The 14081-nt window shown below is 42.1% G+C and overlaps 1 protein-coding gene across 1 annotated transcript in view; it reads right to left on the bottom strand.

Annotated features, from left to right (window-relative positions):
- Positions 1-2105: 2105 nt before the first annotated feature.
- Positions 2106-14081, bottom strand: part of LOC111144153 (coiled-coil-helix-coiled-coil-helix domain containing 4) — a 19798-nt gene continuing 7822 nt past the window's right edge. Inside the window, exon 3 of the mRNA XM_022498326.1 lies at positions 2106-3234. Coding sequence (XP_022354034.1) covers positions 2930-3234 — 305 coding nt within the window. The 3' untranslated portion in view covers positions 2106-2929. The remainder of the gene's footprint in view (positions 3235-14081) is intronic.

The following is a 14081-nucleotide window of genomic DNA, read 5'->3' as shown; positions in this document are numbered from 1 at the left end:
GCTAACTTGGTGTTTAACTTTTTGAAGAAACTCCAAGGTTCCTAAGTTTCTATATGCTTACTAACAGTTATTTTCCTGTTTGTTTGTTTGCTTTTTTAAATAATAGCTACCCTAATGGGTGCAGGGTGGTTATCTCATTGTGGTTTTGATTTGCATTTTCCTAATGACAAATGATGTTGAGCACCTTTTCATGTTGGCCATTTGCATATCTTTAGAGAAATATCTATAGGGCCATTATTTTGGACAGCAATAATTTGGCTATGAGCCTCCACTGACTTGAGGTAATGAGGAGCGTTTAAACATTCTTGCTTAGCATATGCTTTTTAACTTTCTACTACGGAAAATTTCAAAGATATGAAATTAGTTATTCAATTAATAGTTCATAGATATCCCTTGTAGTATTAGCCCTGACAATATTGGGTTTTCTTTCTTTATTTGATTGTCTAGCTGTTCACTTCAAAGATGGCAATCTCAAATAAACACATTGCCAGCTACACCCTAAGAAGCCAGCATTTACTCCCCTATGGCCCAGGCTCCTTGGTTTTAGGGATCCTAGTTGGTTTCTGTAACTGACTACTTAAGCCACTTGTTTTTTCTCTTCCAGCACTTTAAATTCCCACTCTTACGTTTTAAATTCACCAATAAAATGTGAGTTCATGAAACCCTAGGCCCCACCCTCAACCCCAATAAAAGCATAAGCCCAGGCCCGCTCATTCACTCTTTCTCCTACTCCCCAACCTTCCCCCCAATCTCACTGCGTGGCACACATAACTTCAGGTCCTGTAAGTAATAAACTTTTTTTTTCAGTTTCTTGATGGTGACTGCTGCAAGGGATCTTGTAAACATTTACTAAGAACCGTAAGGGCCGGTCCAGCCATAATACTGGTTAATGATAAGCTGTACCCAGCACCAAACAGTCCTACTGTCTCCTTAATGCCTGATTTTGACAAACTATATGCTCTCTCCCTTTGTTTAATTAGAGGAAAAAGCCTGTCTACTTACATCACACTAACAAGTGATTTCTACAAGTACTATTTTGGGCCTATAGCAGACCTATAAAGTTATGTGTAAAATTATCTAATGCATGTGATTTTTCTTTGGTTCTTCCAGGAGAATGAGAAGGCTTTTATTTTTATATAAGAGCTATTTTCTAATAGTTTGGGCTACTAAAGTGTTACTATTTTAATAACATTTATGGGTTACCAAAATGTTGTGAAAATCTATATAGTCATAGAACTTACTGAGAAAAAAAATGAGAGCAGAACAATGTTCTGCTAAGAAGCCTGGCTGATAAAACACACCAGCCTGCATCGCAAAATAACAAAACACAGACCGAAAACACTGTGTGTAGGTAGCTGGTGCAAATCACTGGGATTCTGGGTCACAGCTTCACCTTGCTCTCTCACTTGTTCTCACAAAAGCCGCCAGCCATGTTATCAGGGGCCCTAAGCAGAGGCCTGTGTGACCAGGAACTGAGGGAAGATGCTGGCAGACAGGCAGTGAGGAACTGAGGCCCTCAGGCCAACCACCCCAAAGGAACAGATTTTTGCCCCAAACTACCTGAGTGACTTTGGAAGGCCTGTCAAGCTTTGAGATGATCACAACCCTGGCTGATACAGGGTGTCAGATGATCACAGCCTTTTGAGACTCTGAGCCATAGACCCAGGTAAGCTGTGCCCAGACCCCTGACCAACAGAAGCTATGAGATAATAAATGTTTGTTTCAAACTTCTAAGTTTTAAGGTTAATTTTTTACATGGCAATAGATAACTAATACACCAGGAACAAACGAGGTAGTACTATATCCTGGCCTGAAATTTGTCCTGAAGTTGCCTTGGGCTAGTTACTTAACCTGTGAAGGCTGCAGTTCCTTATCTTCAAGATGGGCAGAGCCTTCCCTGCCTCACAAATTAACTGTGGTATCTGCATGGAAGATCTACTCATTGACAAAAACAACAGGCTTGCTAGGAATTCAACAGAAAACTTGAACAGATTCAAACCGGCTTACCAATATCTTCAAGGAAGAATTTCAGGGAATTTTTCATATTTCTATTTCCTTATACCAAAAATATTTATAATTAGTAAAAACAAAGGACACACTCAACATCAGGTAAAAATCATGTTTTCCTTTAATTGACTACTTAATTCACACCGTTTCGTCTCTTGGTTGCTACTTTGGTAACAATTAGGTCCCCACCTCAAGAATATTGCATTCTGAACAGGCTGACACAGAGCCAGTGTGAACACAGGCCCCAAACCAGGGCTTTTGGAATAACTAGAACAGCAGAACCAGCCTTTCTCTTCACTCAGAAAGGGATATTGAATCAGAGGGTCTAAAGCTCCAATTTCCAAACACGGAAAACCTGGAGCTCAACGTAAAAATGGAAACCAAAATGCATCAGAAATGAAATATTGTACTTCCTCATATACTCAAGGTCAAGATGGCTTGTGAGAAGTATGTTATCTGATCAGCTGACTTGTGTTAGGAATGGCCCCACTCCAGCAACTCTAAAGGAAGCTGTTTTTGTTTCTATTTCATTTCCCAGAGGGGTATAAAAATCTACTAAAAGGGATATAATCAATCAGAATAAATCAGCTCACTCACAAGACACTCCCAGATAATTTTTGGTTGCTGAACACAGTCAGCACATTATTTCAAAGTGGCAAAATTCAGGATAATTTGAAAAGAGAATTCAAAAATGACAGCTACATTTGCTGATAGGTTTATGTGAGACACACATACATTTTTTTCCAGTGTATTATGTCAAAGGACCAAGATCCCTGGTCATCAAAATAAGTTATTTTGTACATTATAGTGCACAGAACAACAGAGGCAAAGACTTTCTCGGAGAATGACCAAAAGGCATTTTGCAAAAGGTTCGTATCACTCTGAAGCATAAGGACTGGAGCCCAGTGCCTTGTCGCCTTCATTAGCTTGACCCCTCTTCTTCTTTGGTTGCAGTGGCCTCAGTGGCAGCTGTCTCTTCTAAACGTTCTGCTGACTTCTTCTCTTCCTCCTCTTCCTCCTCATCCTCCTGGGGATAGAGGTCGGGATATTTCTGCATGCATTCCTGCATGGCCCGGAACTGGTCTACACAGTCTGACCCCTTGACATCCTGTGTGCTATAGTGGAAGCAGGAAAAGGCTGACTTGAACTGTTCCCCACAGGGGCCACTGGCCATTCCCCCAAGGCACGGGCAGTTCCAGTTAATGTCTCCATTTGGCAGGATCAATCCTAGAATGGGAAAATGGGCAAGGAAAATGTGAGACAAGCTCTCGAAGGTTTCTGAAAAAGCAAAACCAAGTCCAGTCCTCAAAAGATACTTGGGAGGTACAGAACAGCAGGAAATACTGACTGGTAGGCCCTTGCCTGTGGACCTACCTCTATATTTGGATTAGGCTCAAATGCCTGTGCAAATGCAGCATCTTTGGCTTGGCTGGAGAGAAGCCACCAATGGCAACTTTCTCCATGCACTACCCTGATCTATTCTTTCAGCCGCCTCCCAGGGCGATGGCTCTGGCTGTGCTAAACATTGTAAAGCACTTAATCTGAAGAAGAAACCACCACTGGGTTGGTGAGCAAGAAGCTTTAAGGAGCTGAAGTATTGACCTCCTTCTTTCACCCTCTGCTCTGCTCCTGCTCAAATGATCAGGACCAGAACACCCCTGCCTCCAAAAAAGGCACCTTGCCCCCTCAAGCCCCTCTGGCTCTGCAGATGCTCTCAGAAGCTCAGTGTGAGGACTGGTCAAGAGGAGGCTGAGCCTTCTACACTGGCAGGGAGCTACCCAAGGCATGCTGTACGAGGAAAAAGCTAGTGGCACACCAGATGGTGTGTTCTAATTTTATAACAATGAAAAACCTAGAAGGATGTTAACCATACTGACCAACTGCTAAATAGCACGTGTGTTTCCGGGAATGGGGGCCACTACAGACTGAATTCAGTTCCAATATTCTACAGGGCCCCTTACTTTTGAAATTTACACTTTCTTTGAAACTTACTCACATCTAAATAGTATTTCCTGGTTTTCTAAAAAGCTTTCAAAATGACAGCTTCATCTCCAGCTTTGTAACAGACAGGGAAATAGGATTCATATGGAAGTTTCTTACATGAGTTTTTTACAGGACTGAGAGCACTCTGTAAGATTCTAAGATGCCCAGTGAAGTGACAAAATTTTTCGCTCTAACCAAATACCCAGGCGTGGTCCTCTGAGTTAGTGTCCAAAGTCCTAGGCCTAGGCTGAGCCCCACCTCTTTGTTCTAGCTCAGAAACTTCAATGACCAACAGATCTGCTGCTGCAGTTGCTTACTGGTAAACTGGGCTACCAGTGGAGATGTCAGTGCTTACCGCAACCCCAGCAGGCAGGTCATCACTAGACCATCACTAGCTGCAGGGCATACTCTCGAGTACCGAACTATCCATGGCAAAACACATACTCCTTCTGACAACCTTCTTCAATATGTACTACAAATCCCAGTTCACACAGGAGATTTTGTGGTTCAGTGGGGTCTAAATCAGGACTACAGCCAGGGCCCAAAGGATTCCCAGAGCCCAAGCTGTCTCCCCACATTGTACCACCTCTCCCTATGCAGGCCAACACGGTGCCAGAAACCTACGGGTTCCCCTCAGAGATACTGTGGGTTAGCCTCCAGACACAATAAAGCTAGTAGCACATAAAGCACATCACAGTATGTTCTTGGTTTCCCGGCGCATATGAAAGCTATGTTTGCACCACCCTGTATTCAGGGCATAATAGCATTATGTGTAAAAAACAATGTATATACATTAATTGAAAATACTTTATTGCTAAAGAATGTTAACCATCATCTGAGCTTTCAGAAGGTTGTAAATTTTTGCTAGTGGAGGGCCTTGCCATGATGTTGATGGCTGCTGACTGATTTGGGTTGTGGTTCTGGCAATTCTTAAGATAAGACAACAATGAAATCTGCCGCATCAATGGACTCTTCCTTTCACAAAGAATTTCTCTGTAGCATGTGATGCTGTTTGATAGCATTTTACCCGAACAGAGCTTCTTTCAAATTGAAATCAATCCTCTCAAACCCTGCTGTGGTTTTATGCCCTATTCTAAATCTTTTGTTGTCATTTCAAAGATCATAGCATCTCTACTAGGTGTAGATTCCATCTCAAGAAATCACTTTCTTTGCTTAGCAATCAAAAGTAACCTCTGATCCGATAAAGCTTCTTTTTTTTTTTAATTTTATTTTTTATAAACATATAATATATTTTTATCCCCAGGGGTACAGGTCTGTGAATCGCCAGGTTTACACACTTCACAGCACTCACCATAGCACATACCCTCCCCAATGTCCATAATCCCACCCCCCCAACTCCCCTCCCCCCATTAACCCTCAGTTTGTTTTGTGAGATTAAGAGTCACTTATGATTTGTCTCCCTCCCAATCCCATCTTGTTTCATTTACTCTTCTCCTACCCCCTTAACCCCCCATGTTGCATCTCCTCTCCCTCATATCAGGGAGATCATGATAGTTGTCTTTCTCCGATTGACTTATTTCGCTAAGCATGATACCCTCAAGTTCCATCCACGTCATTGCAAACGGCAAGATTTCATTTCTTTTGATGGCTGCATAGTATTCCATTGTGTATATATACCACATCTTCTTTATCCATTCATCTGTTGATGGACATCTAGGTTCTTTCCATAGTTTGGCTATTGTAGACATTGCTGCTATAAACATTCGGGTGCACGTGCCCTTCAGATCACTACGTTTGTATCTTTAGGGTAAATACCCAGCAGTGCAATTGCTGGGTCATAGGGTAGTTCTATTTTCAACATTTTGAGGAACCTCCATGCTGTTTTCCAGAGTGGTTGCACCAGCTTGCATTCCCACCAACAGTGTAGGAGGGTTCCCCTTTCTCCACATCCTCGCCAGCATCTGTCATTTCCTGACTTGTTAATTTTAGCCATTCTGATTGGTGTGAGGTGGTATCTCATTGTGGTTTTGATTTGTATTTCCCTGATGCCGAGTGAGGGGGAGCACTTTTTCATGTGTCTGTTGGCCATCTGGATGCCTTCTTTGCAGAAATGTCTGTTCATGTCCTCTGCCCATTTCTTGATTGGATTATTTGTTCTTTGGGTGTTGAGTTTGCTAAGTTCTTTATAGATTTTGGACACTAGCCCTTTATCTGATATGTCATTTACAAATATCTTCTCCCATTCTGTCAGTTGTCGTTTGGTTTTGTTAACTGTTTCCTTTGCTGTGCAAAAGCTTTTGATCTTGATAAAATCCCAATAGTTCATTTTTGCCCTTGCTTCCCTTGCCTTTGGCGATGTTCCTAGGAAGATGTTGCTGCCTGTGTTCTCCTCAAGGATTTTGATGGATTCCTTTCTCACATTGAGGTCCTTCATCCATTTTGAGTCTATTTTCGTGTGTGGTGTAAGGAAATGATCCAATTTCATTTTTCTGCATGTGGCTGTCCAATTTTCCCAACACCATTTGTTGAAGAGGCTGTCTTTTTTCCATTGGATATTCTTTCCTGCTTTGTCGAAGATTAGTTGACCATAGAGTTGAGGGTCTATTTCTGGGCTCTCTATTCTGTTCCATTGATCTATGTGTCTGTTTTTGTGCCAGTACCATGCTGTCTTGATGATGACAGCTTTGTAATAGAGCTTGAAGTCCGGAATTGTGATGCCACCAACTTTGGCTTTCTTCTTCAATATTGCTTTGGCTATTCGAGGTCTTTTCTGGTTCCATATAAATTTTAGCATTATTTGTTCCATTTCTTTGAAAAAAATGGATGGTACTTTGATAGAGACTGCATTAAATGTGTAGATTGCTTTAGGTAGCATAGACATTTTCACAATATTTATTCTTCCAATCCAGGAGCATGGAACATTTTTCCATTTCTTTGTGTCTTCCTCAATTTCTTTCATGAGTACTTTATAGTTTTCTGTGTATATATTCTTAGTCTCTTTGGTTAGATTTATTCCTAGGTATCTTATAGTTTTGGGTGCAATTGTAAATGGGATTGACTCCTTAATTTCTCTTTCTTCTGTCTTGTTGTTGGTGTAGAGAAATGCAACTGATTTCTGTGCATTGATTTTATATCCTGACACTTTACTGAATTCCTGTACAAGTTCTAGCAGTTTTGGAGTGGAGTCTTTTGGGTTTTCCACATATAGTATCATATCATCTGTGAAGAGTGATAGTTTGACTTCTTCTTTGCCAATTTGGATGCCTTTAATTTCCTTTTGTTGTCTGATTGCTGAGGCTAGGACTTCTAGTACTATGTTGAATAGCAGTGGTGATAATGGACATCCCTGCCGTGTTCCTGACCTTAGCGGAAAAGCTGTCAGTTTTTCTCCATTGAGAATGATATTTGCGGTGGGTTTTTCATAGATGGCTTTGATAATATTGAGGTATGTGCCCTCTATCCCTACACTTTGAAGAGTTTTGATCAGGAAGGGATGCTGTACTTTGTCAAATGCTTTTTCAGCATCTATGGAGAGTATCATATGGTTCTTGTTCTTTCTTTTATTAATGTGTTGTATCAATTGATTGATTTGCGGATGTTGAACCAACCTTGCAGCCCTGGAATAAATCCCACTTGGTCGTGGTGAATAATCCTTTTAATGTACTGTTGAATCCTATTGGCTAGTATTTTGGCGAGAATTTTTGCATCTGTGTTCATCAAGGATATTGGTCTGTAGTTCTCTTTTTTGATGGGATCCTTGTCTGGTTTTGGGATCAAGGTGATGCTGGCCTCATAAAATGAGTTTGGAAGTTTTCCTTCCATTTCTATTTTTTTGGAACAGTTTCAGGAGAATAGGAATTAGTTCTTCTTTAAATGTTTGGTAGAATTCCCCCGGGAAGCCATCTGGCCCTGGGATTTTGTTTGTTTGGAGATTTTTGATGACTGTTTCAATCTCCTTACTGGTTATGGGTCTGTTCAGGCTTTCTAGTTCTTCCTGGTTCAGTTGTGGTAGTTTATATGTCTCTAGGAATGCATCCATTTCTTCCAGATTGTCAAATTTGTTGGCATAGAGTTGCTCATAGTATGTTCTTATAATTGTCTGTATTTCTTTGGTGTTAGTTGTGATCTCTCCTCTTTCATTCATGATTTTATTTATTTGGGTCCTTTCTCTTTTCTTTTTGATAAGTCTGGCCAGGGGTTTATCGATCTTATTAATTCTTTCAAAGAACCAGCTCCTAGTTTCATTCATTTGTTCTATTGCTTTTTGGTTTCTATTTCATTTATTTCTGCTCTGATCTTTATGATTTCTCTTCTCCTGCTGGGTTTAGGGTTTCTTTCTTGTTCTTTCTCTAGCTCTTTTAGGTGTAGGGTTAGATTGTGTACCTGAGACCTTTCTTGTTTCTTGAGAAAGGCTTGTACCACTATATATTTTCCTCTCAGGACTGCCTTTGTTGTGTCCCACAGATTTTGAACCGTTGTGTTTTCATTATCATTTGTTTCCATGAATTTTTTCAACTCTTCTTTAATTTCCTGGTTGACCCATTCATAGCTGTTTAGTCTCCATGTATTTGGGTTCTTTCCAAATTTCCTCTTGTGATTGAGTTCTAGCTTCAGAGCATTGTGGTCTGAAAATATGCAGGGAATGATTCCAATCTTTTGATAACGGTTGAGACCTGATTTAGGACCGAGAATGTGATCTATTCTGGAGAATGTTCCATGTGCACTAGAGAAGAATGTGTATTCTGTTGCTTTGGGATGAAATGTTCTGAATATATCTGTGATGTCCATCTTGTCCAGTGTGTCATTTAAGGCCTTTATTTCCTTGTTGATCTTTTGCTTGGATGATCTGTCCATTTCAGTGAGGGGAGTGTTAAAGTCCCCTACGATTATTGTATTAGTGTCGATGTGTTTCTTTGATTTTGTTATTAATTGGTTTATATAGTTGGCTGCTCCCACGTTAGGGGCATAGATATTTAAAATTGTTAGATCTTCTTGTTGGACAGTTCCTTTGAGTATGATATAGTGTCCTTCCTCATCTCTTATTATAGTCTTTGGCTTAAAATCTAATTGATCTGATATAAGGATTGCCACTCCTGCTTTTTTCTGATGTCCATTAGCATGGTAAATTCTTTTCCACCCCCTCACTTTAAATCTGGAGGTGTCTTCGGGTTTAAGATGAGTTTCTTGTAGGCAACATATAGATGGGTTTTGTTTTTTTATCCCTTCTGATACCCTGTGTCTTTTGATTGGGGCATTTAGCCCATTAACATTCAGGGTAAGTATTGAGAGATATGAATTTAGTGCCATTGTATTGCCTGTAAGGTGACTGTTATTGTATATTGTCTCTGTTTCTTTCTGATCTACTACTTTTAGGGTCTCTCTTTGCTTAGAGGACCCCTTTCAATACTTCCTGTAGAGCTGGTTTGGTATTTGCAAATTCTTTCAGTTTTTCTTTGTCCTGGAAGCTTTTAATCTCTCCTTCTATTTTCAATGATAGCCTAGCTGGATATAGTATTCTTGGCTGCATGTTTTTCTCGTTTAGTACTCTGAATATATCATGCCAGCTCTTTCTGGCCTGCCAGGTCTCTGTGGATAAGTCTGCTGCCAATCTAATATTTTTACCATTGTACGTTACAGACTTCTTTTCCCGGGCTGCTTTCAGGATCTTCTCTTTGTCACTAAGACTTGTAAATTTTACTATTAGGTGACGGGGTGTGGACCTATTCTTATTGATTTTGAGGGGGGTTCTCTAACCTCCTGGATTTTGATGCTTGTTCCCTTTGCCATATTGGGGAAATTCTCTCCAATAATTCTCTCCAATATACCTTCTGCTCCCCTCTCTGTTTCCTCTTCTTCTGGAATCCCAATTATTCTAATGTTGTTTCGTCTTATGGTGTCACTTATCTCTCGAATTCTCCCCTCGTGGTCCAGTAGCTGTTTGTCCCTCTTTGCTCAGCTTCTTTATACTCTGTCATTTGGTCTTCTATATCGCTAATTCTTTCTTCTGCCTCATTTATCCTAGCAGTGAGAGCCTCCATTTTTTATTGCACCTCATTAATAGCTTTTTTGATTTCTACTTGGTTAGATTTTAGTTCTTTTATTTCTCCAGAAAGGGCTTTTATATCTCCTGAGAGGGTTTCTCTAATATCTTCCATGCCTTTTTCGAGCCCGGCTAGAACCTTGAGAATCGTCATTCTGAACTCTAGATCTGACATATTACCAATGTCTGTATTGATTAGGTCCCTAGCCTTTGGTACTGCCTCTTGTTCTTTTTTTTGTGGTGAATTTTTCCGCCTTGTCATTTTGTCCAGATAAGAGTAGATGAAGGAGCAAGAAAAATACTAAAAGGGTGGCAACAACCCCAGGAAAATATGCTTTAGCCAAATCAGAAGAGATCCCAAATCGTGAGGGGGGAGAAAGGGGATAAAAAGAGGTTCAGAAAGAAGAAAAAAAAAAAAAAGAAAGAAAGAAACAATTAAAAAAAGAAAACCAATAAAGAAAAAATATAAAAAGGAAAAAAATATATATATGTATATTAGATAAACTAGTTAAAAAACGTTAAAAAAGAAAAGGGTAAAAGTTAAAAAAATTTAGCAGAAGAAGAAAAATAAATTGAAAAAGAAAAAAAAATTAAATTAACTGCAAGGCTAAAGAATCATGGGGAGAAAGCCATGAGTTCCGTGCTTTGCTTTCTCCTCCTTTGGAATTCCGCTGCTCTCCTTGGTATTGAAACTGCACTCCTTGGTAGGTGAACTTGGTCCTGGCTGGGCTTCTTGTTGATCTTCTGGGGGAGGGGCCTGTTGTAGTGATTCTCAAGTGTCTTTGCCCCAGGCAGAGTTGCACCGCCCTTACCAGGGGCCTGGCTGAGTAATCCGCTCGGGTTTGCTTTCGGGAGCTTTTGTTCCCTGAGCGCTTTCCGTAGAGTTCCGGAGGGCGGGAATGAAGATGGCGGCCTCCCAGTCTCCGGCCCGGAGGAGCCGAGAGCCCGGGGCCCCACTCCTCAGTGCGCCATCAGAGAACAGCGCCGATTTACTCCCGTCACCCTACCTCCGGCCGCGCTCCGAGCTGACCGAGCCTGCGACCAGTTCAAGGTAACCCCGAGCTTAGCGCTTACTCCTCGGCTCTGTCTCTGTAGCCGGCTTCCCCGTTCTAATACCTGTAAGCTCTGCGACACTCAGACACCCCCGATCCTTCTGTGACCCTGCGGGACCCGAGGCCACGCTGACCCTGCGTGGGCTTCACCCCGGTTAAGCCTCTGGAGCGATGTCCCTCAGCGGAACAGACTTTTAAAAGTCCCGATTTTGTGCTCCGTTGCTCCACCGCTTGCCGGGAGCCGGCCCCTCCCCCCGCGGTCTATCTTCCCGTCGCTTTGGATTCACTTCTCCGCCAGTCCTACCTTTCAGAAAGTGGTTGATTTTCTGTTTCTAGAGTTGCTGTTCTTCTTCTCTTCGATCTCCCGTTGGATTGGTAGGTGTTTGCAATCTTTAGATAAGCTATCTAGCTGATCTCCCGCTACCTGAAGTAGTCTCAGCCTGCTACTTCTCCGCCATCTTGACTCCTCCCCACTAAAGCTTCTTTTTTTTAATTGAAGTGTAATTAACTTACAGTACTATATTAGTTTCAGGTGTATAATATATAATTCTATACCCTTCTCGGTGCTCATCAAGATAACTGTACTCTTAATCCCCCTCCCAGTTCACTCCCCGCATCCCGCAACCACCAGTTAAAGCTTGATCATCAGATCAAAGCAGTTCAGTCACACCTTCAGGCTCTACTCTTTTTTTTTTTTTTTTTTAAGATTTTATTTATCTGACAGAGAGAGAGATCACAAGTAGGCAGAGAGAGCTGGGGAAGCAGGCTTCCTGCTGAGCAGAGAGCCCAATACAGGGTTCAATCCCAGGGTCGTTGAGATCATGACCTGAGCTGAAGGCAGAGGCTTAACCTACTGAGCCACCCAGGTACCCCTTCAGTCTCCACTTCTAATCCTAGTTCTCTTGCTATTTCCACCACATCTGCAGTTACTTCCTTCCCTGAAGTCCTGAACCCCTTAAAGTCCTCCACAAGGCTTGTAATCTGCTTCTTCCAAATTCCTCTTCATGGTGATATTCTGACCTCTTCCCAATGAGTCACACATGTTCTTTATGACATCTAGAATGGTAAATCCTTTCCCGAAGGTTTTCATTGACTTTGCCCAGATCCAACAGAGGAATCACTGTCTAACGACAGCTATAGCCTTATGAAATATACTTCTTAATAGTAAGACTTGAAATCAAAGTGACTCCTTGATCTATGGAATGCAGAATGGATGCTGTGGTAGCAGGCATGAAAACAACAATCTGTACATCTCCACCAATGCTCTTGGAGGACCAGGTGCACTGTCAATGAGCAGTAGTATTTTGAAAGGAATCTTGCCTTTCTGAGCAGTAGGTCTCAACAGTGGGTTTAAAATATTCAGTAAACCACACTGTAAACAGATGTGCTGTTATCCAGGCCCATCCTCAAGGCCCTAAGGATTTTTGGAATGGTGAGAACTGGCTTCAACTTTAAGTCACCAGTGGAATTAGCCTCTAATAAGAGAGTCAATCTGTCCTTTGAAGCTCTGAAGCCAGGCACTGACTTCTCTCTGGCTATGAAAGTCCTCGATGGCATCTTCTTCCACTAGAAGGCTGTTTCATCTGCACTGGAAATCTGTCGTTTAGGGCGGCCACCTTCATTTGTGATCTCAGTGAGATCTGGGCGACGTGCTGCAGCTTCTGCACCAGCACTGGCTGCTTCACTTGCTCTTTTCTGTCACGGAGACGGCTTCTCTCCTTCACCCTCGTGAACCACCTCTGCCAGCTTCACACTTCTCTTCTGCAGCTTCCGCACCTCGCTCAGCCTTCACAGAATGACAGGGAGAGGGCCTTGCTCTCCGTGAGGCTCTGGCTAAGGGAATGCTGTGGCTGGTGTTATCTTCTCTCCAGACCACTGAGACCTTCTCCATATCAGTGACGAGGTTGTCGGCTTCCTTATCATTTGTATTCACTGGAGGAGCACTTTTCATTTCCTTCGAGAACTTTTCCTTTGCCTTCACAACTTGACTAACTGTTCAGTTCAACAGGCCTAGCCTTCTGCCCATCTTGGCTCCTGACAGGCCTTCTTCACTAAGCTCAATGACTTCTAACTTTTGGTGTGATGGGAGAGACTGCAAACTCCCCCTTTCACCTGAACACTTAGAGGCCACGGCCAGGCTGTTAACTGGCCTAATCTCAGTATTGTCGTGTCAGGGAATGGGGAGACCCAAGGAAAGGGAGAGAGACAAGGAAGAGCCAGTCTTGGAGCAGTCAGAACTCACACAATATTTACCGATTAAATTTCCTGGCTTATGGCACCCAAAACAGTTATGAGTAACAGCAAAGATCACCAATCACAGATCACCATAAAAATTACAATAATAAGGGACGCCTGAGTGGCTCAGTTGGTTGAGCAGCTGCCTTAGGCTCAGGTCATGATCCCAGCGTCCTGGGATCGAATCCCACATCGGGCTCCTTGCTCAGCGGGAGCCTGCTTCTCCCTCTGCCTCTGCCTGCCATTCTGTCTGCCTGTGCTTGCTCTCGCTCCCTCTCTCTCTGACAAATAAATAATAAAAAAAAAATCTTTAAAAAAAAAATTACAATAATAAGAAAGTTGGAAATACTGCAAGAATTACCAAAATGTGACAGAGACATGAAGCGAACAAATGCTGTTGAAAAAATGGCACCAACAGGGCTTCGAGCATGGTCCTAACAAACCTTCAATTTGTAAAAAGCACGGTATCTGCAAAGCGCGATAAAACAAGGCCTATATACAAACACTGCCCTCGGAAGGCTCAAGACCTGGAAACCTGCACAGCCAATTTCCAAATGAAATACTAACTTTTTAAAGTAACAACCCAGATCTGCAGGAGTCTATGCTTCGTCATTTCTCGGGGTAAGGCATGCTAGAATGAGGTCGCTTCTCCCAGAGGGCGCTTAGGCAGCCAATCTGCATTTCAAGGACAAAATGTAAACATACACAGACATCAAGATGTCAAATTAAGCCCGGATGCTGCAGGTTTGGAACATACAATCAAAAGCCTGCAGTTCTAGTCCCTGCCACTAACTTCCTTGACC

This window comes from Enhydra lutris, unplaced genomic scaffold, assembly GCF_002288905.1.
Source record: "Enhydra lutris kenyoni isolate GAN:26980312 unplaced genomic scaffold, ASM228890v2 scaffoldscaffold10, whole genome shotgun sequence".
NCBI classification, from domain to species: domain Eukaryota; kingdom Metazoa; phylum Chordata; class Mammalia; order Carnivora; family Mustelidae; genus Enhydra; species Enhydra lutris.
This window is presented reverse-complemented; position numbering and strand designations above follow the sequence as displayed.